This window comes from Lichtheimia ornata (assembly GCF_029851405.1).
Source record: "Lichtheimia ornata isolate CBS 291.66 chromosome Unknown scaffold00006, whole genome shotgun sequence".
NCBI classification, from domain to species: domain Eukaryota; kingdom Fungi; phylum Mucoromycota; class Mucoromycetes; order Mucorales; family Lichtheimiaceae; genus Lichtheimia; species Lichtheimia ornata.
The window spans coordinates 457,343-484,055 of NW_026695326.1; the positions used below are offsets into that span (position 1 = coordinate 457,343).

General features: G+C 44.1%; 12 protein-coding genes across 12 annotated transcripts; 6 read left to right on the forward strand and 6 right to left on the reverse strand.

The window, feature by feature from the left end:
- Nucleotides 1-681: 681 nt before the first annotated feature.
- O0I10_002318 (uncharacterized protein) lies at nucleotides 682-2,839 on the forward strand (the record flags this gene model as incomplete). Its single annotated transcript, XM_058482402.1, has 7 exons — nucleotides 682-1,057; nucleotides 1,381-1,416; nucleotides 1,562-1,786; nucleotides 1,848-2,002; nucleotides 2,073-2,280; nucleotides 2,342-2,426; nucleotides 2,482-2,839. 7 exons carry the CDS (start codon nucleotides 682-684, stop codon nucleotides 2,837-2,839), a joined length of 1,443 nt encoding a protein of 480 aa, XP_058346900.1.
- A 321-nt stretch (nucleotides 2,840-3,160) lies between these two features.
- O0I10_002319 (uncharacterized protein) lies at nucleotides 3,161-4,568 on the forward strand (the record flags this gene model as incomplete). The annotated part of the gene is made up of 2 exons (XM_058482403.1): nucleotides 3,161-3,902; nucleotides 3,961-4,568. 2 exons carry the CDS (start codon nucleotides 3,161-3,163, stop codon nucleotides 4,566-4,568), a joined length of 1,350 nt encoding a protein of 449 aa, XP_058346901.1.
- A 168-nt stretch (nucleotides 4,569-4,736) lies between these two features.
- Nucleotides 4,737-5,296, reverse strand: O0I10_002320 (uncharacterized protein; the record flags this gene model as incomplete). The annotated part of the gene is made up of 3 exons (XM_058482404.1): nucleotides 4,737-4,800; nucleotides 4,860-5,117; nucleotides 5,172-5,296. The coding sequence occupies 3 exons, from the start codon at nucleotides 5,294-5,296 to the stop codon at nucleotides 4,737-4,739; spliced, it is 447 nt and encodes a 148-aa protein (XP_058346902.1).
- A 312-nt stretch (nucleotides 5,297-5,608) lies between these two features.
- O0I10_002321 (chlorophyll synthesis pathway protein BchC) lies at nucleotides 5,609-6,710 on the reverse strand (the record flags this gene model as incomplete). The annotated part of the gene is made up of 2 exons (XM_058482405.1): nucleotides 5,609-6,510; nucleotides 6,581-6,710. 2 exons carry the CDS (start codon nucleotides 6,708-6,710, stop codon nucleotides 5,609-5,611), a joined length of 1,032 nt encoding a protein of 343 aa, XP_058346903.1.
- Nucleotides 6,711-7,318: 608 nt separating this feature from the next.
- On the reverse strand, nucleotides 7,319-9,511 carry O0I10_002322 (uncharacterized protein; the record flags this gene model as incomplete). Its single annotated transcript, XM_058482406.1, has 1 exon — nucleotides 7,319-9,511. The coding sequence occupies one exon, from the start codon at nucleotides 9,509-9,511 to the stop codon at nucleotides 7,319-7,321; it is 2,193 nt and encodes a 730-aa protein (XP_058346904.1).
- Nucleotides 9,512-10,318: 807 nt separating this feature from the next.
- On the forward strand, nucleotides 10,319-12,140 carry O0I10_002323 (uncharacterized protein; the record flags this gene model as incomplete). Its single annotated transcript, XM_058482407.1, has 7 exons — nucleotides 10,319-10,505; nucleotides 10,570-10,792; nucleotides 10,854-11,024; nucleotides 11,081-11,189; nucleotides 11,279-11,515; nucleotides 11,578-11,724; nucleotides 11,793-12,140. The coding sequence occupies 7 exons, from the start codon at nucleotides 10,319-10,321 to the stop codon at nucleotides 12,138-12,140; spliced, it is 1,422 nt and encodes a 473-aa protein (XP_058346905.1).
- Nucleotides 12,141-12,318: 178 nt separating this feature from the next.
- On the forward strand, nucleotides 12,319-12,600 carry O0I10_002324 (uncharacterized protein; the record flags this gene model as incomplete). Its single annotated transcript, XM_058482408.1, has 1 exon — nucleotides 12,319-12,600. One exon carries the CDS (start codon nucleotides 12,319-12,321, stop codon nucleotides 12,598-12,600), a length of 282 nt encoding a protein of 93 aa, XP_058346906.1.
- A 1,799-nt stretch (nucleotides 12,601-14,399) lies between these two features.
- On the forward strand, nucleotides 14,400-16,015 carry O0I10_002325 (uncharacterized protein; the record flags this gene model as incomplete). The annotated part of the gene is made up of 5 exons (XM_058482409.1): nucleotides 14,400-14,483; nucleotides 14,595-14,660; nucleotides 14,729-15,405; nucleotides 15,464-15,701; nucleotides 15,764-16,015. The coding sequence occupies 5 exons, from the start codon at nucleotides 14,400-14,402 to the stop codon at nucleotides 16,013-16,015; spliced, it is 1,317 nt and encodes a 438-aa protein (XP_058346907.1).
- A 280-nt stretch (nucleotides 16,016-16,295) lies between these two features.
- On the reverse strand, nucleotides 16,296-16,839 carry O0I10_002326 (uncharacterized protein; the record flags this gene model as incomplete). The annotated part of the gene is made up of 2 exons (XM_058482410.1): nucleotides 16,296-16,310; nucleotides 16,387-16,839. 2 exons carry the CDS (start codon nucleotides 16,837-16,839, stop codon nucleotides 16,296-16,298), a joined length of 468 nt encoding a protein of 155 aa, XP_058346908.1.
- Nucleotides 16,840-17,216: 377 nt separating this feature from the next.
- On the reverse strand, nucleotides 17,217-18,956 carry O0I10_002327 (uncharacterized protein; the record flags this gene model as incomplete). The annotated part of the gene is made up of 4 exons (XM_058482411.1): nucleotides 17,217-18,017; nucleotides 18,076-18,267; nucleotides 18,336-18,662; nucleotides 18,735-18,956. 4 exons carry the CDS (start codon nucleotides 18,954-18,956, stop codon nucleotides 17,217-17,219), a joined length of 1,542 nt encoding a protein of 513 aa, XP_058346909.1.
- A 957-nt stretch (nucleotides 18,957-19,913) lies between these two features.
- O0I10_002328 (uncharacterized protein) lies at nucleotides 19,914-22,141 on the forward strand (the record flags this gene model as incomplete). The annotated part of the gene is made up of 4 exons (XM_058482412.1): nucleotides 19,914-21,191; nucleotides 21,263-21,391; nucleotides 21,566-21,959; nucleotides 22,026-22,141. The coding sequence occupies 4 exons, from the start codon at nucleotides 19,914-19,916 to the stop codon at nucleotides 22,139-22,141; spliced, it is 1,917 nt and encodes a 638-aa protein (XP_058346910.1).
- A 2,277-nt stretch (nucleotides 22,142-24,418) lies between these two features.
- Nucleotides 24,419-25,932, reverse strand: O0I10_002329 (uncharacterized protein; the record flags this gene model as incomplete). Its single annotated transcript, XM_058482413.1, has 5 exons — nucleotides 24,419-24,566; nucleotides 24,624-24,664; nucleotides 24,729-24,895; nucleotides 24,975-25,224; nucleotides 25,282-25,932. The coding sequence occupies 5 exons, from the start codon at nucleotides 25,930-25,932 to the stop codon at nucleotides 24,419-24,421; spliced, it is 1,257 nt and encodes a 418-aa protein (XP_058346911.1).
- Between the last annotated feature and the right edge of the window lie 781 nt (nucleotides 25,933-26,713).

Sequence of the window (26,713 nt, forward strand, 5' to 3'; positions counted from 1 at the left end):
AGGAATGGACGTGTTCTAGAAAACACAAAAAGCACCCTGCCAATGTCACATGACCTACATGGATATGCAATCTCCATGGTTACCTAATATGAGTGACGTTGCTATGCTGTATGCCCGCTGGTTTACATAATAGTAATGGTTTCAGTCATTCGATTTTTTGTATGTTGAACGCTTGAAGCAGCAGCCGTGTCATGGTTGCTATATATGGAATACCCCAGCCAAAGAAGACAATCCCGCCAACTGAAACCTGTCATGCTGCAGGAAAAATACCATGCAATATAGCACAAGATTTTGTATCCACGCCAACTGGGCTGTTGTGGACGACGACATATGATCGCATAAGAAATGCCGATGTCCGACGGCTGGATTAATTATCATAAAAGCACATGAAAATGGTCACTGCGTTGTGGATTGTACCACACATGTCGCCATGCATATCACGACGATGACTTTTTTTGCAATGAAAGCTTCCTATTTACGGATGGTCTACCTGACAAGAAGCCCATTTCTTCGGAATAATCAAAGACAAGGTTGAAAGAGAGATATGCGATATGTGTAGCATCCCGGCTATGGACCGCTGCAACAACCCCGCAAAGGCAGTCTCGGCTCTTTTTTTGGGTTCATTTTCTTTCGACTGCCAAAAACCCCATGTTATGATCTTTGCTTTTTCTCTCTTCCTGCATGTCTTTTTTTAACAAGATTATTGACAAGGCAAAGCACGGGGCACACCTTCACCATCATCATCATCACCAATCCGACACCTCGCTCCCTGCCGCTGCTGCTGCCAACAATGATAACACCACCGACACGAGCAAAGGCGGTGAAGATACAAAGCTCGGCATACACACACCCCATTCATCTACATCGTCGGCTGAACCACACAATCAACAACAACAACAACAACAAAATAAGGCAGCCACTTCAACAAACGCAACAATGACACCTTCAAACAATAACACAGCAGCGGCTGGTTATGTAACACCACGAGCATCCGTTGACAAACCTTCGACACAAACTAATAATGCAAACGAAATGGATGTGGATTCTACCAATGCTGGTAAGTCAATCTTGATCATTTTATCTAAAAAGAGACGAGAATATGAGTGAATGCGTGGATGAGAAAGGGAAAGACGCGTGTTCATGTGGTAGTGCGCATATACATCTTTTTGCATGGCGCCACACTTGATGCATGTTGGGGGATGGTTATGTATGCACACATACATAGGCCCTGTCAGTCGATGGGGCAAACTTTTTTTTCTTTCTGAGTTGGACTCAAGCTCGTATTCTCTCTCCTCTCGCTCTCTCGCTCTCTCTTGCTGGTGTCTTTCTCCTCTTTTTCTTTTCTATCGCATGCACGTTTTAACCTACCTTTTCAAATAGACCACGCTGACGTACAAAAGCTGATGCAACTAAAAGGTATTTCGTTGATGTTGAGCAACAGCCACACCGACACGCATACTTATCTTTCTCTTTCTTCTTTCTCTTTCCTCTTCATTCACCTTTCTCTCTCTCTTCTTTTCACCTTGCTCACTTGCATTACATCCTCCATCCATCTATACAGCCCAGCAACAGCGGGCAGCCATGCGACAACGATATCAGCAATACGATCAACACATTCTCGAACAACGCAAAAATCGACCTCGTTTGAAACTTGATGACTTTCATTTGCTACGTACCCTCGGTACGGGTTCATTTGGTCGTGTCCACCTTTCTCAATCAAGACACAATGCACGATACTATGCCATCAAGGTATTGAAAAAGACCGAGGTGGTGCGATTAAAACAAGGTGAGATGGTGTAATATGCATATTTATACGCCGCCATATTCATTATGATTTATAATACTAGTTGAGCACACCAACAATGAAAAGCACATTTTGGAAGCAGTGGCCAATCCTTTCCTTGTGAATTTATGGGGCACGTTTCAAGATGATGCCAACTTGTACATGGTGATGGATTACGTGCCGGGAGGAGAGCTCTTTAGCGTACTGCGAAAAAGCAAGGTATTACAATGATAATAGGGCACATGGTGGTGGACGGAGGATACTCATTGGGCGGAGGAATCTATAATAGCGTTTCCCAGACCACGTTGCCAAGTTTTACGCGGCCGAAGTGGTGCTCGCACTCGAGTATTTGCATGCCAAAGATATTGTATATCGAGACTTAAAGCCCGAGAACTTGTTGTTGGACAGCAATGGCCACATTCGCATTACCGATTTTGGCTTTGCCAAATATGTCCCTGATGTCACTTGGACCCTGTGTGGTACCCCCGACTATCTTGGTAAGTGGTAGTGAAAGGAGTGATGTTGGCTTTTCATATGCTCATACATGCGTTTATTTAGCTCCCGAGGTAATTCAGTCAAAGGGTTATGGCAAAGCCGTGGATTGGTGGAGTTTGGGTGTGCTTGTATTCGAAATGTTGGCAGGGTAAGCTATCAATGAGCGAGTGTGTGTATCATAAACTAATCATAGGAGACTATAGATATCCACCCTTCTTTGATGAAGATCATCTCAAATTGTACGAAAAGATCCTTCAAGGCAAAATCCGATGGCCTAGTTATTTCGATCCCAATGCTAAAGATTTGCTAAAACGACTACTGACATCTGATCTTTCAAGACGTTATGGTAATCTCAAGAATGGAGCCGAGGATATCAAATGTCATCCATGGTTTGATGGGGTTGATTTTGATCGTGTGGGCAATCGTCAAATTCGAGCACCTTACATTCCACACATTCGTGGTGATGGTGATGCTAGCCATTTCGACAAGTACCCCGAACAAACCGAGCGTTATGGACAACCATGCGAGGATCCCTACAGAGACAAGTTCCCCGACTTTTAATCCTTGTTTATTTAACTCGACTTCTAATTCCTTTTTTCTTTCTTCTTCTTTCCCCTCAATCGACCTTGTATAAAGTTGCCATTTTCTTTTTCTGTTTATTTCCACTTGTCGATAAGGCTGATGTTGTGTTAATTAAAGATGATGTTACGCAAAGGGTTGCTGTGTCCACATCGCTTGTGTTGCCATCATGTGTGTTGCCAGCCAGCAGTGTGCACAATCCGAACGCCGCTACATACTATCTTGTCAATCTTTTTCCCTCCTTCGTTTCTTCCTCTTTACGTCTACCTCATCTCTTTTCTCCATCGACGCCGACACCACGCCATGATTCCAGCTCGAGGTCCTGTATTACGGCTACTCTTGTTGGCTGTCTTGTTGGTCATCGCCTATCAAATCTACAGCGTCATGACAGGTGCTCCTCCACCCAATCGTATATCCATCTTTGAGCAATCTTCTTTCGACAATGAATCCTCGGCTACGACGGCACCTAGTCAACAACAACATCGGTTACCTTGGTATAAGCAATCCTATAAGGCTATCAGCAAAGCAGCGTTTGATCCAGATCATGCATTTACCACTGAGCACTTGACGACTGAGGAACGACGAGCATTGCAGGAACGGATGGTGGGCATAGCACAATCCATGGCACAAGAGGCATTTGGCAACAAGTATGATGGTCGTATCCCTGGTACAATTCTGGATACTCAAGATCAAGTGGATGCTATGCGATCGTTGGTGAATTGTTGGACTCGTGGACGATGGGTAAAGAGCAGCAATCGTGCACCGTTACTACGTCATTTCCAAGATCCGTTGTATGGCAGTTGTGATGCCAAGTTTTACAAGACACATGGCAAAAATGAGCAACGTGAAGCTGTCAAATACACGTGGGAACCTTCATGTCCGTTACCAATGACAACCGTTGATCCACAACAATGGTGCGGTGGTGCTCTAAAAGGCCGCAATCTCATGCTTGTCGGTGATCTTGCTCAATATCAAATGCATGAAATATTACTTGATGCATTACGTGATGGACCTGTCGTATGTTATGGTGAATTGAATTGCAAAGGTATAATACACGAGGAAGGAGGAAGTGAGAAAGAGAGACTGATGGGACCTTTTTTTAGAACATACGATATGCAATGAACCCAAAGCAAGTTATTTACGCTATTTCCGCAATGACGTGGTATCGATTGCACGCAAAGTGGACAAGCAGTATGGACACCCATCGATGGATATAGTCGAATGGCCTTTTATGGCGAACTTTATTTTACGTGAATACGACATTTTCATCTTGAATCGCAGCCCGGTGGTCGAGGATGATACCAACTTTGCTCGTCAATTGACACAAACGCTTGCATCATTACGAAAGAGCAAACCACGTGCACTTATCATCTACCGATCCTCGGCTATTGGTCATCCCCATTGTGACGATGCTGATGGCCCACTTGAACAACCCTTGGATGATGAGCAGCAACGCCAGCTACCTTATGGATGGAGTGAATATGATCGTAGGAATGCCATTGCACGTACCATTGTGGAAGCAGCAGGCGGATTGTTTATTGATCTTGGTGCATTGGCTAATTTGAGACCGGATGGTCATATTGGTGGCCAAGATTGTTTGCGCTATTGTATTCCAGGACCCTTAGACGCATGGGTGACGATCTTGTATAATGTCATGCTCGGCTTGGAAGGTGCATTACCACTCCCAGAAGATAACAATCTCATGTCATAATCTCTCTCTTCTCTCATTTACACGCATAAAACTATTCGCATTGCATTTTCTCCCATATGCGCAGGTCGCTCTCTCCCATCCCATCTCATCCAAAAGAAAAATGTATCTACCACCATACCATACACACTCACATATACATAAAGATTGATTCATCATTTTCCAAACTTCTTATTGACCACCGTTGCCATGATACAATTGACTTTGTAAATACTCCTCCCATGAAATTCTACCACTGTTGCCTGGAGATGAGTATCCATGATCATATGTAGAACCAATCCTCTGCTTACTTACTCTCCATTAAGATCGTCCTCTTCCAACACATGATCCACCATAGCAGTAATCTCATCCAATGCCACATAGCGAGTTGGGTCGTCTTCCTCATCCTCATCAAAGTCTGTGAAGGCTGCACGTAACTCATGGCCATCGAGGTGTCCGTCATTGTTGGTGTCATGCAGCACGAATAAATAGTACACGAGCTCGTTTTCAGTCAACTTGGCCTGTGGATCTTGGCCGTCTTTTGCCATGGACTTGATGTGTTCCATAATGTGTCTGTAATCCATCTTAGCCATGGGGATTGTCAACTGGGACCTGTTCCACACTTACTGTTGGTTGGTTTTGTCGTCGCCATAGTTAGAGTGTCCAGGTTGCTCATAACGGTGAGTTCCAGGACCTGCTAGAACAAGGCTTAATAAACAGGTGATAGAAACCAAAAGGGCGAGTAGATGCATAAGATGATGATGGATTGTGTAAGGAGGAAAGAGTGAAGAAGAAAGAGAATGAAATCTATGCGAGGAGCTGCCAATGACAAGCTGCAATGTGGAGTTGTATTCACCCAGCTCAGCGCCCACAACCACTTTAGTATTATTACCCCAAGTAAATGAAACAAGTAAAAATGTTGTTTTATACATGTGGAAGAGGAGGAATGGTATGATGAGGGATACAATATTGTCTACTATATATACGTATTGTGTATGATGCGTGTTGTTGTTGTATATATATTGCGTGTGCTTGTGTGTGGTAAAAATGATGTTGGAGGGAATTTACTGTTCGTTGGGTCGAACACAGACCTTGAGACCTGAGCCATCCAAAAACACCTTCCATGCTTCCTCAAATTGATCCAAAGTGAAGGAATGAGTGATGAGGCTTCCCCAATCAAGCTTGTTTTCGGCAAGGACCTTGATAGCACGCTCCATACCATAAGGATTGGTGTAAGTGGATTTGATGGTGAGCTCGCGGCGGTATACGTTGAAAGGTGAAACAGGGATGGTGACATCGGGTTTGGCAACACCAACCCACACAACGGTACCTCCAGCCTTTGCACAATTGACAGCAAGCTCCATAGTTTGAGGACGACCCACACATTCAAATACCACATCAAAGCCATCACCCATGCAAGGATCACCCAACTTGAGCTCTTCAGGATCCAATACTTCAGCAGCACCAAAAGCCAAGGCCTTTTCACGACGCATTTTGCTAGGTTCGACCACAGTGACACGACCACCAGCAAGACTTGCAAGACCAAGCGTCATCAAACCAATAGGACCAGCACCCATCACAAGCACTTGATCGCCCGTTTTGATGCTACCAGTATCCACAGCATGGATCACACACGACAAGGGTTCAGCCAAACTTGCTGTCACAGGACCCACCGATTGAGGAACGGGGAAAACAGCTTCAGCAGGTGCAGCCATGTACTTTGCCATACCACCATTGACGGAGACGCCCAAACAAATAAGCTTGGGGCACAAGTGGTATTTCTTGTTGCGGCAAAAAGTGCAAGCGTGGCAAGGAATGTTGGGATCAATGGCTACCAAGTCGCCTTGCTTGACAGTGGTCACCGTGTCAGGATGGATTTGCTCCACAAAGCCTGCATTCTCGTGTCCAATAGTCACTTTGTGCGTGGCATGTGGGGTCTCACCCTTGCAAATATGCAAATCCGTGCCTATCATTATCATCATCCCATGTTATAAAGATGGGGGTCTCCATGACAACAACAAAAAGTTGAGACTTACCACAAATACCAGAAGCGGTGACTCGTACAAGAATGTAACCAGGCTTGAGTTCTGGGATTTGCTTGTCAACAGTGGAAATGGTACCGGTAGTTTCCCAGCTTGCAACCTTCATTGTCGTAGATGGAGCCATTGTTGTATAAAAAGTGTGTGCGTGTGTGTGAGAGAGAGAATGGAAATAAACAAGTAATGGCTATGTGGGGGTGGGGGAAAAGTGGTTTATATAGTGAAATGGAGGGAGTCGGCAAGCAAGCGGGCATAGCCTGGAACGGTAATTTGACTTACGGGGAAGTTGCTTGCAGGAAAAGGAAGTTAGGTGAAACTCAGAACTCTCCACATTGCCGTTCCATTCTTATTTGATCAAGCCACCACACCCAGCATTTAGGCTCGTCGCTTTTTCCTTTACACTGCCATATTTGGTCATCAAGATCGCCACCCCCGGAAGGACACCCCCTTTTTTTCCCATTCAGCTCAAAAACTTTCCGCTGCCCCCCATAGTCTTGCTTGCATTTTACCCCGTTCTTTATGTTTCAGGTCCATGAATGTGTGTGAGAATGAGTGGATTGTTATTAGAGAAATATACAACATGTATGTGAAAACTATATAAAACAAAAAGATGGACAAGAGAGGAAGTAAGGGGATGATGTTGGGTGTACTATGCAGCGGGAAAAATCAGGATTTGGGATGGTTGAATGAGGATTGGGGGGGTGGGGGTGGGGTATAGTTTCGTTTGTGTCCTGCTTAGTTCATATAACGTGATACATCTTCAAACACCGTGACGCTATCCAATGGGTCGGACGTGTTGGCAGGACGATAATATTGTGCTCGAGGTTGTAGTTCTCTATCAAACATCATCACACCTGTGTACATATTGTTGGCCATTTTGATGCTGCGTCGACGATGACTTTTATCCTCTTCTGCTCTTTGGGTTGTCCTTGATGGTTGCTGTGGCTGCTGGTGATGTTGATGTTGATGTTGTTCATGCATAACGTTGTTGTTGTTGTTGTTGACTTGAGAGGAAGGTGATGCATAAAGAACGTGTTCAATATCATTGATCAGCACCATACAAATTGGATCTTTCCACTTGACTTCGGCCATCTTGCGTAAGACATGTCGTGCATGATTGAGACCATGTTTGGCTCGACCCGTGATCAAATCATCCCCATACTCTGTGCAATACATCAAAATCTCAATCGATCGTTTCAAGTCACCAGGCCACGTTTGACAAGGTGCAAATGACAACACAGCTCGTCGTAGTCGTAGCATCTCTGTTGAATATTCAATCATGTCCAAAATGGCTTGTCGTTCCAAGGGAGATATGATGGCTGCATCTTGATGTGGACAAAAGTGGTGTAATATCAAACATGTATTGGTGCAGAATTCCATGCTTGCTGCTAGCCTTGATTCTTCGAGAGCTGTCATGGATAGGGATCCATTGCTGCTGCTGCTGTTGTTGTTGTTGTTGCCATGACAAGATAGGGTTGAAGGTGACGTACCATCCACGCTCTTGATCATTTCTGGTATACGTGCTTTCCAATCATAGAGTGTCGCCTTGACATTGTCATACATGTGTTCGGTGAGCAAGTCTCCACGATCCAAAGTAGTCTCGATTTCTCGAACAATACGACGACGAATGATCCACAATTCAAGCACGTGACCCCATTCCAAGGCACCAGCAACTTCATCAGGCTCGTCCAGCGAGCAAGGAGTAGGTCGTACCAAGCGTGATAATGCATCATGATCATCTGAATTGGGACTGAGCATCGACTTTGGAATGGCACCTGATTCATGTAGGAAATGATCAATCTGAAAGAGATACCACCATAACCGATTCTCCAACTCTATCGTATCACCCGCACGAGCATCATCATCATCATCATCTCTTGTACGAGGTCGAATATCCAATGCTGTAGCCATGCGCACTGCCAATGTATGAAATGTCGCCTTTTGCTCCATTGAGAATACTGTTGTCATGTTGCATAAACACAAGGCGAAGATGCGATCAATGTTGGGTTCATCAAAGTAATCTCCAAGGGCATCCCGAGTCATGTGCGCAAGACGATGCTGTATCATATCCAGAATCTTACTATCTTGCTCTTGAGTAATGCTGGCAGGTCGATGGTGTATCAGCAAATGGCGACACCAAAAGGTTCCAATGGCTAAGGCGAATACATCTTCTTGAGGGTTCTCCAAATTGTTGTACCATGCGTGTATTACCCTTCGTGGTCGCACAGGATAATAATGGTTCATGCATTCAACAAAGTAATGGATACAATCATCAATGATGGTAGACAAGGTCGAATAAAATGTTGGCCATTCGATACGTATGTTGTTTTGTTGTTGCTGCTGTTGTTGTTGCTGATCCTCATCCATGCCATTGTCGCTGTTGGTACCCGAAGAAGAGGGACAAGTGATGGAAGGCCATATTGTCTCGGCATACAATTCACTATGATACTTGATGTAAGGATGCAATACTCGTCGTCGTCGTACCATGGCACTTCCTCTCGATGTATTCTCATGATGACTGAGATCGGGTGAAGAGTCCAAAGTCGACTGAAATGCAAGTTCGCCGAGTGTCTGCAAAAAGTCTCTCAAGTCGTGGACGCTATCCAAGTTGATGGAAATGGTATTATCGGGTTGTATCTCGACATGCCACTGATTGGTATTGATAAGGTCGAGTATCTGCGGCAAATACGGTGACGATGGTTGCAAAAGTTGAACATCTTGAGTCCATGCTGGCAATGGCGGGGAAGGCGGCGACGGCGATGCTACCACACTGGATTCTGAAGAAGAAGAAGACTGAATAGCTTGTTCAGGTTGAAGCGACTGTTCTTGGCTGTCATTGGGTGGTTTGATTCGTCGAGTCTTGGGTCTTCGAGGTCGAGTGCCGTTTATTCTGACGCCATTGTGGGGACCTAGAATGATTTGTGCCATGTGGAAACGAAAGAAAAGCGAGCTTGTTTCAAGCCCACTCCGCCTTTAAAGCTGGGAAGTTCATTTTGGGCTTGCCCGTTCTTCTCCCCCATGTAAATATTAGTCGTCGTTGTAGCCTTACATCTTCCTTACCAATAAAGTATTACCTTTACTATCACATACTTAAGCTCTTTAGTGGATGATGCAGTAGTGTCTTAGGGCCTCTCATGCATACCCATTACCATATGGAATACTTATAAGCATTCTCGAAAGTAGTCGATGATTGGAGAGCTCATAGAATACCATCTAATCTTATATGACCAATATCCTTTCTCTTTCATCTTCAAATAAGTTCTACATAATATCCAATCAATATACACATGCGTGCGTGAGAATAAACCCCCTCGGCTTCGAAACAGGCGATACATCCAACCCAAGGGAGATCAAGTACACCTATCCTTTGTATTATAGGACCCCAGCCACACATGCAATGCTTGACATGTGTATTATGTTTCCATGATCTTGTATTACAGTGTGGAAGATACATAGCTATATAGAGGATAAAAGAGGAGTGGCATAATAAAAGCTATAGCATTTAATTAACGCGACGTATTGAAACATGCTTGTTGCAGGGAAAATAAAGAAAAGATGAGGACTCTTATACAAATGCTATTATCTATATACTGATTGAGGATCCTGTAATACATCTCTTGTCATATGAAGGGCACGGCATGAGTGATGAGGGCGAGGAGTGGCGGCATCTGGGCTTTAATAAAAACATTGGGTGCAAGAGACGAAGTGGCAAACTCCTCTTTGCATCGATCCAGCATGGGCAGGAAAAGTAGAAAGAAACAAAAGACAAGAGCACAGAGGAATTCAGCAGGCTCACCAGGATGGGAATCAGCAACCGATCGCAACGACCTCATGAGTGGAGGAGAAGGCAGCAACAGCAATCGTGATAGTCGCCAAAGTTCACCTGGTGCCGTCGATCGCACCGATGATCAAGCCATCGCAAGTAAGATCTCGTCTCGTTATCATAAAAGAACAATAGCCACGTTGATATTGATTGAATATGGTAGACGGGGATGACTTTATCTCTCTCAGTGTGGGTGACGACGACGATAGCAAGAAGAACGATTCTCGACAAGCCAAACGTCGAAAGGAGCGAGAACGTATGAAGGAGAACCGCAAACGCAAGCGTGCCTATGATTCGGATAGCGAAGATGATGATGGAATTGGTGCTTTCCCATGGTTGGAATGGATGCCAGATACCGTACCTGGACCTCTAAATGTCGATAAGCTGTAAGTATATGAAGGTGGTACAAGAATCACAGCATGTCCCTGATGATGCGTGTTACTTTAGGTTTGATCAAGAGGTGCAAAGCATTGTGCGCTACTTGGAACCTACCAAGGGTGAAAAGCTTTTGCGTGATTTCCTTGTATACCGCATCAAAGAGACAATCGAATCAGCATTTCCTGGATCAGAGGTGGAAGTATTTGGAAGCTTTGCCACAGACATGTATTTGCCAAATAGGTAAGATCTTTTACTTTTCCAAGGTTGATGATGATGCTGATTCATTCCCTCTTTAGCGATATTGACATGGTGGTCCAAGGATCAGGTGTGAACTTGAGACTCATTGCCAGGCGATTAGAGAGAGCAGGGATTGCGGACAATATGCAGATGATTTTACATGCACAGGTATGTTTGTGTGTGTGAGAACGCGTCATACTTTGGGGGAGTGGCAAGGCTAATGGTGAATATGTAATCATGACATCTTGTTTACCTAGGTGCCGGTCATCAAATTTGAAGATTCCCTTACCAGGATCAAGGTGGATATCATCACAAACTCTGATTCAGGCATAAAGGCTGCCGAATGTATCACGTCAATGATGCGCAAGCAACCAGGGCTAAGGCCGTTGACATTGTTGATCAAGCATTACCTCATGCTGAAGGGGCTCAATGAAGTATTTTCTGGTGGAATGGGAGGTTATGCCATTGTTTGTATGGTGATGAGCTTCTTGCAGGTGAGCACATTGGCGTCATACCTATGTATTGATTGCATGAACTCATTCTTACCCCGTTGTAGATGCATCCCAAGATATCCACGGGTCAAATCGATCCACTCAAGAACCTATCCACGCTATTGATTGAATTCTTCCAGCTGTATGGTTTATTGTTCAATTTGGAAGACGTTGGTATATGTGTGAAAGGAAAAGGACAATACTTTGAAAAGGTAAGATGGCGTGATTGAGCGTTACGTGATGGTGATTCAATGGGATTACTGATTTATGTGCATTGCAGAGGAATATTCTTAGCCGACAAGGTCGACCGCTATTTACCATCCGTGACCCTATGAACCATGACAATGACCTTGGTATGAAGTCATACAATGCCTTTTCAGTGGTTCGACAATTTCGATTCGCATACTCCAGCATGACGTTTAAGATATTTGATCTCGAAGAAAACAGCCACAATCATCACCGCTATTATCCACGCAAAGACGTATCACTTTCAATATTATCAAAAGCCTTCTGTATCCCAACAAGCATGGTGGAACTACGTGCACAGATCGATAAGTTGTTCAAGTCACGAACATGGGAGCAAGATCCAGATGCAAAACCGTTCCTTGAATCTCTACAACAAGAATAATGCAACCTTCTCAAATTCCCCATCAGCCTTGTATATAATGTTGCCTGTTGATATTTCCTTTTTAACCCACACACCATAAACGAATCAAAATTTGGATACTATAAAGTTAATGCTTTTGCATTACTCTGGATCTTTTATCTTTCTCACTCTTTCTTTTTTTTTTCTTCTTTCATCCATCATGTCGTGTACTACTGAATCTGCTCACCACCACCAAGAATTAACATGCTGCTCCTCCACAGTCGACCGATATTGCATCCTTGATCATGATGGCACCGTTATCGCATCTGCAACCGATTACGTCCCTACTACAAGTATCAATGAATGGCTTCAACGCAGCCCCAATGCTACAGCTACCTTGACACTCTTTGATGGTGACACCATTGATCTCCCTGTTTACACCCTTCGTCGTCGAAATGCAGTCGTTGCCAACCTACCAGATGCTCCCTCAATGACACCTTGATATTTAGTACATACTTGCTCTCTTTGCACCCATCATCATCATCGTCACCATTATTAGAATAGCAAAACATAGAAGAACGTGTATTTGCACGCAAACCCAACCCAAACTCACACAATTACACTCACACTCACATGTATACGCACAACAAAGGGCGTTGATCACCCTAAACCTGTTTTGTTACATTTGCTCTCCATATCCAAATTGTTTGTTGCTTTTTTGATTTGCAAAGTAAAAGGAACGTGGCTCCTGCATTTATCCAAGCGCAAAACATAGAGTTATTGGGTTAGGTTGCACTGCATTATTCTTGTGTTCTCATCATCATGGCAACGTTTCGCCGCCTCTCTCACTTTTTTTTTGCCCTGTCCTTTTGCATCCTTTGTAAAAAGGATGTATCCCCATTTCTCCGTATACTATCTCCTGGGTAACTACCCTACCCCTTGTTTCGTCAGTATATACATGCAATTGGCAAATAGAACCAAACGCGCTTTTCTGCTCTTTTATCCCATGTGATGCATTGACAAAATGAGTAGCCTCATAGCTCATGTGCGGCCTTCAATAGTATTACAACTACTACTAATGACAGGCGACATGCATTGTTGATTCCTGGTACACAAAAGAATATGACTACAATGATCCCACTTGAATTTAGTATGCCACGTTTACTTGCCACGTGTCATTACATACATACTCTTCACGGGCCGATAATATGCAATATACCCTGATCAAAGGGGGATCTGGGGGAAATCCATGGTCAAGGGACCTGATGAATGATATGCCCCAGTCTCCAAAAGCTGGCTTCTCTCTTATTATTATACACACGCACAATGATGCAATTGACCACCGCCATGCCCCTCCCATAATGGGTAGGTTTATATAGCTTGGATCATACCTTGTTGTTGTTCTCCCACACACACATTACATGTAATTCGGAAAAGAAAACGACCTTGTTTGGAAAGCCGCTACTCTACTAATTGGGCAAAAACATTCCTGCAACCATTGCATTCCCTTTGTATCCTTAGATGTTTGCTAATTTTTCCTCCTAAACCATCCAAGAATAACATTACTCTTTCTTTTGCATACAATGCCGGCGGTGCAAAAGGGCAAGGGGGCAAACCAGGTCAATCCCGACACCATAACTGCTTTACTACTGCTATCGCATAGGAACAAACTAGCAGGGATTATGCATGATGTACATGAGTATGGGATAAAAGGATGAGCAACAAGGAAATGGTATTATTACTACCTACTAGCACGAGGAATGTAATAGGTTACTGTTGTTGTGCTCTCCACAAAGACACACCCAGCAATGTAATGAGGCATCTTCATGATGATGAATTTGACAGCTGGTGGCACATGATCTATTTTTTCCTTTCTTTGTTCCGCATTTGATTATGCATCCCAAATCAACTCATATGGTGCTAAACAACAACGACCGTGTTAAGAAATCTCCCATTAGCAACACATACACCCTTCTTTAAATAGATCCATTTCATTGTATACACCATGCCATCCATAGCAATAAACTGACTTTGATTATACAATCCAAAAAGCTGAGATGTATGTGCGCACAGATGGGACACCAGAAACAACGAACGTCGATGTGGCAAAAAAGAAGGGTAGTAACTCAGGGACACCATCATTTTGATTGGTTAGTGAACGAGCCGAATTTGCTAAGCGCAAATAGCTGTGGGATCTTTTTCGCGGTCGGCACCCCAAAGTAATATAGGCAACTTTAAGCGAAATCCCCCTCCCCACACGATACACTTGTCTTTTTTCTCCTTCACACGCATAGAGTATCCATGGCAACCAACAACCTTGTTGATATTAAAAGTTTATCACCCCTGTTTCAGGACTTGTATGCCAAGGCCAAGGACTTTGTAGAGGTGAGTTGTGCATATGTGTGTGTGTGGACGTGCTTGGCACGTGCCCACATGTGAGAGATCAACGATTTTCTTTGATCATTGTTTATTGACCAACATGATGTGTATACATAGAATGATTGTATTCCTGCCGAAAAAGTGTATGAGGCACAAATGGGTCAAGGCAAGGATCGTTGGAAGGTAAATGACTGTGTACATAGTAATGTTAAAGAGAAGAGCACCTTTAACAAGGAAACATACATACATAGGTGGTTCCTCCTATCATGGAAGAGCTTAAGGCCAAGGCACGCTCACTGGGATTGTGGAATCTTTTTCTTGGCCGAGAATACAAGGAATTAAGTCCTGGTTTGACCAATCTCGAATATGCATTAATAGCCGAGCTTACGGGACGCAGCTACAAGATTGCACCTGAAGCCATGAATTGCAGCTCACCTGACACGGGAAACATGGAAGTGTTTGCAAAGTATGGTACGCCTGCTCAAAAGGCCAAATGGCTTGTTCCTTTGATGGATGGCAAGATTCGTTCAGCTTTTGCCATGACCGAGCCTGCCATTGCATCATCCGATGCTACCAATATCGAAACCAACATCCGTCGCGAAGGAAATGAATATGTCATCAATGGTCGAAAATGGTGGATTACAGGTGCTGGTGATCCTCGTTGTGCTGTATTTCTTGTTATGGGCAAATCCGATCCCAAAAACACAAACCGACATCGACAACAAAGCCTTGTGATTGTGCCAGCTGATACACCTGGTATCACTGTAGTAAGACCAATGCAGGTGTTTGGCTATGATGATGCTCCCAGTGGTCATTGTGAGATCGTTTTTGATAATGTACGCGTGCCTCTTGAAAACATCGTCTTGGGTGAAGGTCGTGGATTCGAAGTCATCCAAGGACGTTTGGGACCTGGTCGTATTCATCATTGGTATGTAAAAGCAGTAAAGAGAAACAGTGGTCATCAAGCTGATACATGTATGCTATAGCATGCGCTGTATTGGAATGGGCGAACGTGCCTTGGAAATCATGATTGCACGTGTCACCGATCCATCACGACGCACCTTTGGAAAGAGCTTGGCTGAGCATGGAACGATTGTACAAGACATTGCCACATCACGCATTGAAATCGATCAAGTGCGATACCTCGTACTTGGAGCTGCCAAAAAGATTGATGACCATCCACGGGGTCCAAAAGGTGCTATGAAAGAAATCAGCATGGCAAAGGTAATGTACAACATCAACGTTGATATTGGTGGATGACAATGAGCTCACGTGATGCTTGACAGATTGCTGCACCTAGCATGTTGCAACGTGTATTGGATCGTGCTATGCAAGCCCATGGTGCTGGTGGTCTATCACAAGACTTTGTGTTGGCCAAATTCTTTTCTCGAGCTCGCACTTTACGCTATGCTGATGGCCCTGATGAAGTCCACAAGAATCAATTGGGAAAAATCGAGTTGCGAAGAGCTGCTGATATTACCAATCGCATCAATGACCAAAATGCCAAGAAAGAAAAGTTGATCAATTCCAAGCTGTAATGTAATAAACATCTTTGTTTGTCCAAAATGGATGATACACTTTAATGCAAAGTTGATCAACAACGTAGAAGCTAGTATACATGAGGACATCTATTGGACTAAGCTATGGTTCGACCATCAGCAATAAGAATGACACAAATACCCCCATCCAATTATCAATGACGCCCCTTCCCAAAGAACAATCCATATAAAACAAATGTAATGTAGATGAACAAAAGCTGTGAACAAGAAGAAGATTTATTCAATCAACTTTTTTATCGGACCATGAATGACTTGATACTTAAGCGGATTCACCCTATTTGTAAAAAATAAAACATGAGGATTCCCATTCATCTCTATCCAAGCCACACATCCCATGATTTGACATTTACCTGCTTGAAGACGTAAGTCAAATGGCACTTGCCACAGTATTGACGGTCCTTGTGCCAAGCCATGAAGACACCAGCACCGCAGGTGTTGTTGGGGCACTCACGGCGGAGACGAGTGATCTTGCCAGATTCGTCAACCTTGTAGAACTTCAAGATAGCGAGTTTGACCTTTTTGCGCTTGTGCTTGATCTTCTTGGGAGTGGTGTAGGTTTTCTTCTTCTTCTTCTTACCACCACCCAACAACTCAGCGTTCAAGTGAAGGGTGTTCATGTCAGCAACACCGTAGGCAGAGAGCTCGCCATCAACGAGGTTCTTGCCGGCGAAGGACAAGAGCTGAGCGTCGGCAGGGATGCCTTCGCGTTCAGCGATCATGTTCTTGACGGCACCAACGGAGGAGGAGCCAGCGACATCAAGGGCAAGAGTGTTGCCTTGGAGGGACTTGACAAAGATTTGCATTTTCAGATAACTCGATTATTACAGAGTAAGAATCTACATACGACATTGCGAAAACGTAAGCAAGAGGTGTATAGAATAGAGTAGAGTAAAGTATGCACTGTAGTATACACACATGTACTCGTGAATGTCAATCAGTGGTGGTATACATACCTTCCTTATTATCTGCAAAAGAGAAGGAAAAACAGCTTTTGCTGGCCCAGCCACACCTTTTAACTGGCAAGAAAACTTTTTTCAAACTCCAATTAAGCCCGCTCCCTGATTCAAGCCATCCATCATCCAACATTTCATCCCGCGTTTTTGGTAAAAAGACAAATTACATGTTTGGGGGAATATAAGACAATATAGATCTACACATCATTACTATCAACTACATCTAGTCAATCTTCCTTCACAACCTTGTGTGTTGTCGGTAAGGGCCGTGATCTCTCCTTTGGATATGGCATCAATGGTACATTGTCCTCCTCCTCTTCATCAATATTATCATCGTCCACAGGTGCTGGGTAATGCTTTCGAGAAACCATGGGTCGTCGATGATCACGGTCGTCTTCCTCATCCCATGATGATCCTGAGTCTTCATAATAATCACCACCCGATAAATCATATACTTTGTTCTCCATCCACCGTGTGTCAGGATACAATTGTTGTCGTTGTTGTTGCTCAAGGTCGTCATAGTAATGGGTATACTCCACCTCTTCTTCACTGATACAGCTGCCAGAGTCATAATAATCTTCCACTGAATCCACTTCATCCGCTTCATCTTGATATGTATCGAGCCGTTCAAGATGTTCACCTTCATACTCAGGCTGTTGTTGTAGTTGTTCATCTTGTTCCTGGTAACCAGGTTGCAACATGGCCATCCTCTCTTCCATAGTGATTTCACGCACAAGATAACCTTCCGAATCACGCCTTACAAGTCGATGTGAATTGGGGTTGGCATTGTTGTTACGCATCATTTCACGTTGCTGCTTTCGTTTGTAGCGGTTTGAAAATATGGACGGACGTAGATCGTCGGGATCGCGTGGTGGCCAACAATAAGGAAGGCGAGGGTCTGTGCCAGGTCGTACAGGAAATGTCAAACCATCGCTTGTTGGATTTTGTGGCCAAAGCCATAACAATGGATTGTTTCCGAGCACTGAACAGATATTGCGGTACAAGCCAACATCAAATGGATAATGAACCTAATATGCATAAAGTTGAGTTCATCTCACATCACAAATGGGTTGTATTAGTACTTACGGGCATGATTTTACCACGTCGAATGAGTGTCTTGACCTTGCTACGTTCCCAGCTTTCAACTGAAGATTGATTCCGAGACATACAATACAAGTGGTACACGCTCAGGATGCCCACGCAAAAAATGACCACGAATGCCAAGATAAAATTGATCACGAGAAACACCACTTCCATCGTCGAGGGTTCAGCATTCCACTATATCACCAATGTCAATGAGAAGACTCATCCTCATCAATCCTTTTCCTCCCTTTGCGAATCCTTACCCGAAAATGACGAATGTCATCAAGAATCATCGACACACGCCAACCCAGCAAGCCCAAGGCATAGCCACATGCAATATCCACATAGAGCACAAATCGTACAAAATGGCCATAATTGTCATATCCCACACAATTGGCGATCCATGGGCAGTGATGATCCATCTTGAGTACACAACGTCGACAATAGCGGCAATGATGTGAGCGAGGAGGCTTGTAGTGCTTGCATTGCTTGCAATAGCGTGGCCCTGTCATACCAGTATCGGTAGCAGGAAGCTCTTGACGTTGCCACCGTGTGCTGTCATCGTTTTGAAAGGTCGAATAGGGTGGTTCCTGGAGAAAGGAAAAAGTCCATGAGCTTCATTATGTAATAGACAATGCGATGCTGCTGTCAATGGTATTTACCCAACCGTTTGGAACTTTACCGGGATCCGTTGTGCATGCCAGATAGTAGTTGTAGTAAACCATGAGCACCAACAAGTTGAATGGAATAAGCAATTTGGCTGCAGTGGGTGACCACCACTCCATGGCTGGCAACAGAATGAATAGCTGTGATGAATAAGCGATGGTGGCAATGAGCAGCGAGACGCCAGTGATAAAGACCCAACCGGGTATGGATTCCAACATGATGGTGAAGAAGGGGAGGTGGAGGAGAAGAGAGAGGAGGCTGTTGTTGTTGTTGTTGCGGATGTGATAGGAGGATGTGAGTGACGAGAAGAAGAAAGGACAAAGGTCAACATTTTCCCTTTTCGGTCGGTGCTTTTGCCTTTGTGTACAAGCATGGCAACAGCAGCAGCAGCAACCCTTAACCCCTTTATTCATTTCTTGATTGAATACTTAGATTATTACCATACATCATCATTATCAATCCAACTGCTTTTGTTAACAATGACACTCATGCTGCTATTCAATGCTCCTTATTAAACCCCCATTCATCATGTTAGATGAAAGAAAAGGTTGTCTGTGCGGATTACCAGTTTGAGTCATCAATCAATCACTGCTTTCCCCCACACACAAACACATCAATGTATATATTTGTGATGATGATGATGGTGATTGAACTATCCTTGCCACAACCCCTTCTACATTCCCCTTTTCCCGTTTTTTATCACCCCTTCTATACATGAGTTATCAATGAAAAGATGATGAATGGTAGTACATTGGGAAACGCTGTTTTTGGGTTTTTCGGATTATCGTCCCGATCAAGAACGGTGCTAACGCCCAGGTGATGCAAGCATCTGCACGGCTTTTGCGTCAAATATGCTCTCAATTTGACACAAAGTCAAGCCTGGTTACTGTACCACCACATAAACTCCAAGTTATACACTGATAAACTACGTGCAGCCACTCTCTCCTTTTCCTTTTTCCTCCGTTAGCGGCCTTGTATTGCTAAGTCTATTTCCTTCACCCCCCCTTTTTCCTTCACTTTTACCCTTTGTGCAGCGCCTCCTCCCCCAAACCAAGCACCCCGACTTCTTTTTTTTCGCTCTTCACCTTGCCGTGCGATCCGATATCTTTCTTCCCTCTCTTGTTTTCTCTTTTCCCCCCTTTTTATTCCCCCATTCATCATTCATCATCTTTGTCATGCCCAGAGATGAGTATATGGCATCATCTACCACTTGTTCAACTTCATCCATCTTGGCATCAAAGGCTTCTTCATCATCATCGCGTCGTCAGTCATTTCTGAAGCGCTTTACTTCTCCTCCCTCTCCAATCTCTTCATCAAAATCAACTTCGATCCTGCCTTCTTCTTCCAGACGCAGCACAATTTCATCCACCAACAGCAATGCTACAGCCCCTACAAAAAATTATTCATCCGCAAAACCACCTACTGGCGACAAGCCAGGCAGATTGCAATCCATGCGCCTTATGCTCATTGCTTCTGTTTCTCGTAAACGATCATCATCACGAACATCCAAAAGCGATAAAAAACCACCACCACCATCACCAGCCACTCGTAATAATCCTCCACCACCACGCCCTTCACCTTTGATCATCCGACAACAAAAACAACCTCAATCACCATCATCATCACCCATCAAAGAAAAACCATCTCGTAAAGAGATGCTGCCCAATCGACGCATCTCAATGATCTGTGATCGAAATAGTATCCATAGCAACATGTCATCCATATGCACTGGTAGTGGTAGTGGTAGCAATAGCCCATTATCGGCATCGCCTACACCACGGCCCTCATTATTGGGAAGGCGTCGACCCATGTCACAATTTTGGGGGTTATCCAAAGTAGATGAAGATGACTATGATAATGCAGAGGATGTCGGATGTTGGCGTGCAACACAAGGAGCATCTACCACAACCACGCTTACATCCAACACATCAGACCAATGCAGTACAAGAAGCAATAGCACGCGCTCTTCATCTTCATCGTCGATCCGCACGGTGTCTGAAAATACAAATCCCGGCAGCAAGTTTCTACGTTTGGCTCAAAAAGCCATTGTTGATAAACTACCACCATCATCCTGTGAACAAGGAATGCCAGGACCATCACCACGTGCACCAACACCTATCGTATCAACCAGTAGTTCAGTGTATCCTTCACGATGGCGTGACATGATCCGCTCTAGTGTTATTATCGGCGAATCAACTACTCCAATGTCAACAACGACGAGGCCTGCTTCGGCTGTTGGCAATGGTCCTCCTTCTCCTTCCATTATTACCAATGCTAGCAGCTTTGCTTTTATTTCTGGTACTTCTGGTATTGCTACCAACAACAACAACAACTCGGGCCGTTCTCGAAGAAGCAGCCTTTTGTTGTCGACACCAAGCATTCAAAAGAAAGAAGTCAAAGCTATCTCCGTTTGGCGTAACACAGTGTCACAGCTGCTGATGCAGTCCGATGAGGTTTTTATCATACGCTATATTATTACAGGAAAAAAGGAGACGTGGCTAACAAGATCTATGCATTTCAATAGAACGATGATTACGTCTTTTATGATTATCCCACATGCACCGCCAAGGATCTAGCCCTGTGCAAATTCATCATGAACGAGTTGTATACTACCGAACAATCGTATCATCGTCTCTTGACCCTTATTCAAACCGTAAGTCTTCTATTTGTGTGGCTGCATTGGCTGGTGCTTTGGGGGGGGAGAGGGAGATCAACGTGACCTTCCATCATCATCACCATCATCATCGACATGTCACATCGATATGCACCTTCAAAACACACACATCACTAGCATCGTTGCTAACACGTTACGGCTTGCTTATTTTAGAGGTACATGCAGCCAATGATGGCCGCCACACACAATCCATTGGTCAGGTCCTCAGACGTGGCTGTCCTTTTTCGTCATTTGCCCGAGATGATTGCTTTGTCAGAGAAACTGCTGGCATGTTTCGAGACGCATGCAACTCATCTTTGGAGAGATTGTGATGCCATCCACGTGGGCCATATTTTTCAAACGCTTGAGCAAGACATGGTCGTTTTTCTAAAATATGCCGTTCATTATCAAACCAATCTCAAGGCCATTCGTCGGGCGTGTAACAATGTCCTCTTTATCAAGATCGAACAAGAATCGCTTGCACGTCGCGATACGAATCGCATGGGTATGTCCGATTACCTTATTGCTCCTTTCCAACGTGTTCCTCGTTATTGTCTTTTGATCAAAGGTATGTAGGATCATCATCATCATTTTCCATGGCATTCCTTTTACTCATCCAATATGCCGGAAATAGACCTCATGAAACACACCGAACGTGCTGATCCAGAATACGCTGATTTGGACATTTCCCTGAAAATGCTAACGGGATTGACAGTAGCCATGGATCATGTACAGCAAATGTCACGTTAAGGAGTTAGCAATGACGACCCACCCATCACCACCCACATTTAACCTTGTCCTTATCATTCTTCTTATGTCTTTTTGCATTCTCATCACATTACACACACTCTCGTTGTTGTTTTTTCTTGTCACCCTTTTTCGCACATACCCTGTCTTTTCTCCTTGTGTCCTCTCTCTCCCTCCCTCTTTTCTCTCTCTCTCTTACGCATACCATCACCAATTCTCAAAATACCCCCTTTTTCTTTCTCTCTCAACTCACCCATTCACCATCCCTTTTTTGTGTACATATAATACTCATATTAAGCTCAACATTACTACATTAAAAACTCTTTTTGATTTTAGAATTGGGGTATCCGTGGTTTCGGCAATTGTATACAAATGTTTGCTGCATGCAAAAATGGCTTGCATAAGCCCTGTGCAACATGAACAAGTACAAGGGACCTCTTGTGCAACCCGCCAACGACAGAGAGTAGAGATGCTCCGTTTCCCCCGATCCATTGGCACCTTGTTCACGAGTTAGGGGTAGAAAAATGCTGTTGTTCAAAAGGGCGAGAATCAGGGCACAAGGATGATGATGTTGTAATACTTCCATTGGCTGCACCCTCTTGCATGGATGAGTATGACATGTCCAAAAAGAACCGAAAAACGTGATGGTAGTGCAAAATGTCGTCGGGCATTTACACTCGCGCGCCACCTGCAAAGAGAGAAAGGGAGAGAGGGAATTACCCTTTTTGCCTTGTCCATTGACGCGACTTTATCAGAACCACCACAACGTCGACCGATTGCCCATGTGGACTGATGAGATACCTTTACAACCAGGTCGGATCGTGTACATGCAGCACTCTGCATCATGGTTGCCATTGATTCCAATCGTTGACATTCGGTGCTCTTGAAGACGATCGCGGGTCGGCAGGATGACGATATCTGTTACTAGTACCAAACATGCAGATCCCCCATCACAGTTACCATCATCATGATCAACGTCCAATGCATCATTTGTATCATCATACCCGAAGCTATCAGAGTTACAAGGGTCCTATCATCTTGCTGCAACTCATCTTACATACGAATCACATGAGGTCCCAGTAAAGCATTATCAGAATCTGTATCATTATACAACAACTCATTTCCACGTGAGAATATGACTGGTGGTTATGGAAGGGATATGGATTTGAAGGCTCCTCGGCGTGAAGGAACGGTGACACGACATTGTGTTGCCAATTGAAAGCGACCCCCAACGACACATTTCAAATGGATGTTCTACATTTTACGTACACCCTCTCGATCATCGTCATGCAAAGTTGACGGCAAATGTCATTCTTCTCTATGATCACGAATTCCGTTGCACTACATTTCGATTCACGGATAATGATTTTTACCGGCATAAGGAGGAGGAGGAGGATCCAAAAGAAATGGTATCATCATCATCATGGAACAACGATGACGCTATTCATGAGAAAGCGGATGATGATTAAATTGCAGCAGCTTCTTGTACCCATGGCAACTGGTGATGGTAGTACGACTTGCTGTTGCTATAGCTGCTGATGCACCGACATCATCGACGACGACCGATCCAGATCATGTATATGTAATGCTCGCGGAGATAAGCAACTGACATTGCAAAGAACCGAATCGATTCAATATGTGCCTTCACACCACCCCAACATACACACACAATGCATGGTGCACGCATCCACAATGCACAAACAACAATGAAAACGTAACGAGCAAGGGTCATTCCGAAACATTTATGATCGTCCAGTTACATTGCAACAAATAAACCATAGTTTTCGCGCGAGATGAGTAAAGAATTGACAATAACGTATATGTACATTGGGGTGACGCTATGTTGGGGGGCGGGCACGGCCGAGAAACATTCAGGGGAAGAATGATAGAGACGAGAGGGAGAGAGTTTAGCGTTCCAAGGTTGATGCATGTACCTGCAACAGCCAAACAAAAGGTCGATTCCTTCCTTTACAAGATAACGGTTGTTTATTTTTTTTGTCATCTTTATTATTACCCGCATATAATAAATGCATCATGATGGTGCCAAGATAGTTACTGTATATGTTTATCCGAATTGTGTCAGGGGGGAGGGAGTGTTGAAAGAAAACGAGGGAGAGAAAGATCAAGTAGATCATGTTGTGCTATGATGCTGACATTGGAGATTCTTTGTGGGCTGAGCTGATTGAGAGCAAATCCGAATACGCATATAGAAGCATCCGCAAGGTAATGATAATAATACTTGGTATACCTGGTGACCAGAAACAGCCCGCTTTCTATTTACTATGCAGATCCGAAGCGCTTCTTGCCCATCTCACTTGAACTCTTTTCATACATCTTGTTGCGCAATTCTTGTACTTGTTGAGCTGTTAGCTGATGGCATTTGCCCAAGCAATTATGGCTCCTCGATCTTGAACCACAAAGATAACAACTAGGATCACTATTGTTAGCTTGGGATACCCTACAACAAAAAGATGGATGTACTTACAACTCATATCCACAGCGGCATTTGATGGCATTGCACCCATACTATGCATAGCACCACCACTCGATTAAAAAACTTGTTTTCGTTAGAACAACGATGATAGCTTACCGAACGAGCAATGACTTCTCTACAATGCGGGCAACGTGTCCACCCTTGTTGAAGAGCAAGTTGGCGTGCAGCGATGGAATTTTGGCGATTCATTTCGTTTTGAAGGAGCATTTCTGAAACATCATGTTTTCGTCGCCATCGACCTGTGGGCTTTTCTTTGCAATAATCTACATCATCAAGTAATACACGTGATGAGTGCCACAGATTTGAATGTTGTCAAAATAAGGTCACACTCTTCTTACTCACCATCATGCCATGGATGCTCGCACCACAAACAAATACCACGATGGCACTTTGGACATTCTACCATGGTGCGCTGTGGTTGAGGAGGTGGTTGTGATTGGCGTCGTAAGCGTCGACGAAACAATGTCTTTGTGAAACCAGCTCTGGTGGTGGCGGGTGTTTGTTGTGCTGCAGCTCGATTCAATCGTTGTTGCTCAAGCTCTGCCTCATCCAATTCAAACATCGCTTTGCAATCGCTATATGGACAATAGCCCTGTATTGGGTAAGCAAAAGATAAGATGTGTATATGGATGCATGTTCATCAACTTACATAGCTTTCAAGAACGTCACGTCGAATGATTTTAAACCACCAAGCGTCAGCTGCAGTAGGTGACATGACACGTGACACAATATCTTGTGAATCAAAAGAGCCTTCCTTACACTGATGGCCTGGACATGGGATTCTCGAATAGTCATCATGACGTGCCTCCGTGTATGTAGTAAGGTAAGTTGTAAGGCACTGGCGACACATGTAATGTTGGCATTGACTCGTGTGAAAAATCTCCTTTTCTTCAAAATCATCAAAGCAGATCATGCATTCCTTTTTTTGATTTGGTGATCCACATGATGATGATGGTGTCGACGACGGCGTTGTTGATGATAATGATGGCGTTGTTGCTGATGATGATGACGACGAGGAGGCTGTGCTTTTGCGAACTGTATTATTCTTTGATACACGCCACTCCTTGAATGGTGAAGATGCTCTGCTGCTGAGACTTGCATTGTTCCATGATACAAAACGCCAATTTATACCGGAGGTCTTAGGAGGAACAGGTGGTGGTTGTGACGACGATGACGATGCTGCATGCTCTGGTAGCTTATTAACTTGCTTGTTTTCTTCGATTGTATGAAGGTATTGGCCTATGTGCTCGAATTCGCTGACCAAGTTGCTGTTGCGTTTGGATGAGTCTATAATCTTCATTGGGTTGTCTCGTGCGATATTGGAAATCGAATTGTGTGGTGGATACGAGGCGCTACGTTTAAGTTTGTTCGCAGTGGGATGACGATTGACGGTTATCAAGGACGCGGTGACAGTTGTAACGGTAAATGTGGGGGATGTGAATAGGAAATCAAAAGTATCTTCAATGAGAGAAGAACCAGCTTGCAGGAAGAAGATAAATAGAGAGAATAGAGTATGATACATGCCGATGAAATAGCTTTCTCACACGTTATAAAGATATCAAGAAGGACGCCACATGTGGAAGATCATGTTGAAAAGACTCAGCTTAGTGCCGTTGGCTAAGCATTTCTGTGTTACCAAGAAAGTAAATTGTTGTGGGAGAAGTGCTTTATTCATTGTAACTTATGGCATCGCAATACTACCGATTGAAGCTCCTCCGCCTAACATAGCATGGTTGATTCTTATGTCATAGCCTCCAAGTGATGATGACGTGCCCAGAAAAGAGTGTGCTTGACCTACAAGACAATGGTGTGAGTTGCATCACTCCACCACCATGCTTGCCTATCAGTGGCTGTGCCTTGCTTACCAAATTTGATCTATGATCACGATTAATGCGGCAGCTGCGCTGTGTAACGATTTCCTGAGGAAGCTTTCATCACCGATGCGAACGACGTATATAGGATGTAAGGTGGCGTTGGTATCTTAGGATAACCCATGGCAAGCTTCTACATACATGAGATAAATCAGGAGTTACACCCAATGATTTTCGGGTTCAGCTTTCCTTTGTACTTCTTCTTGACAC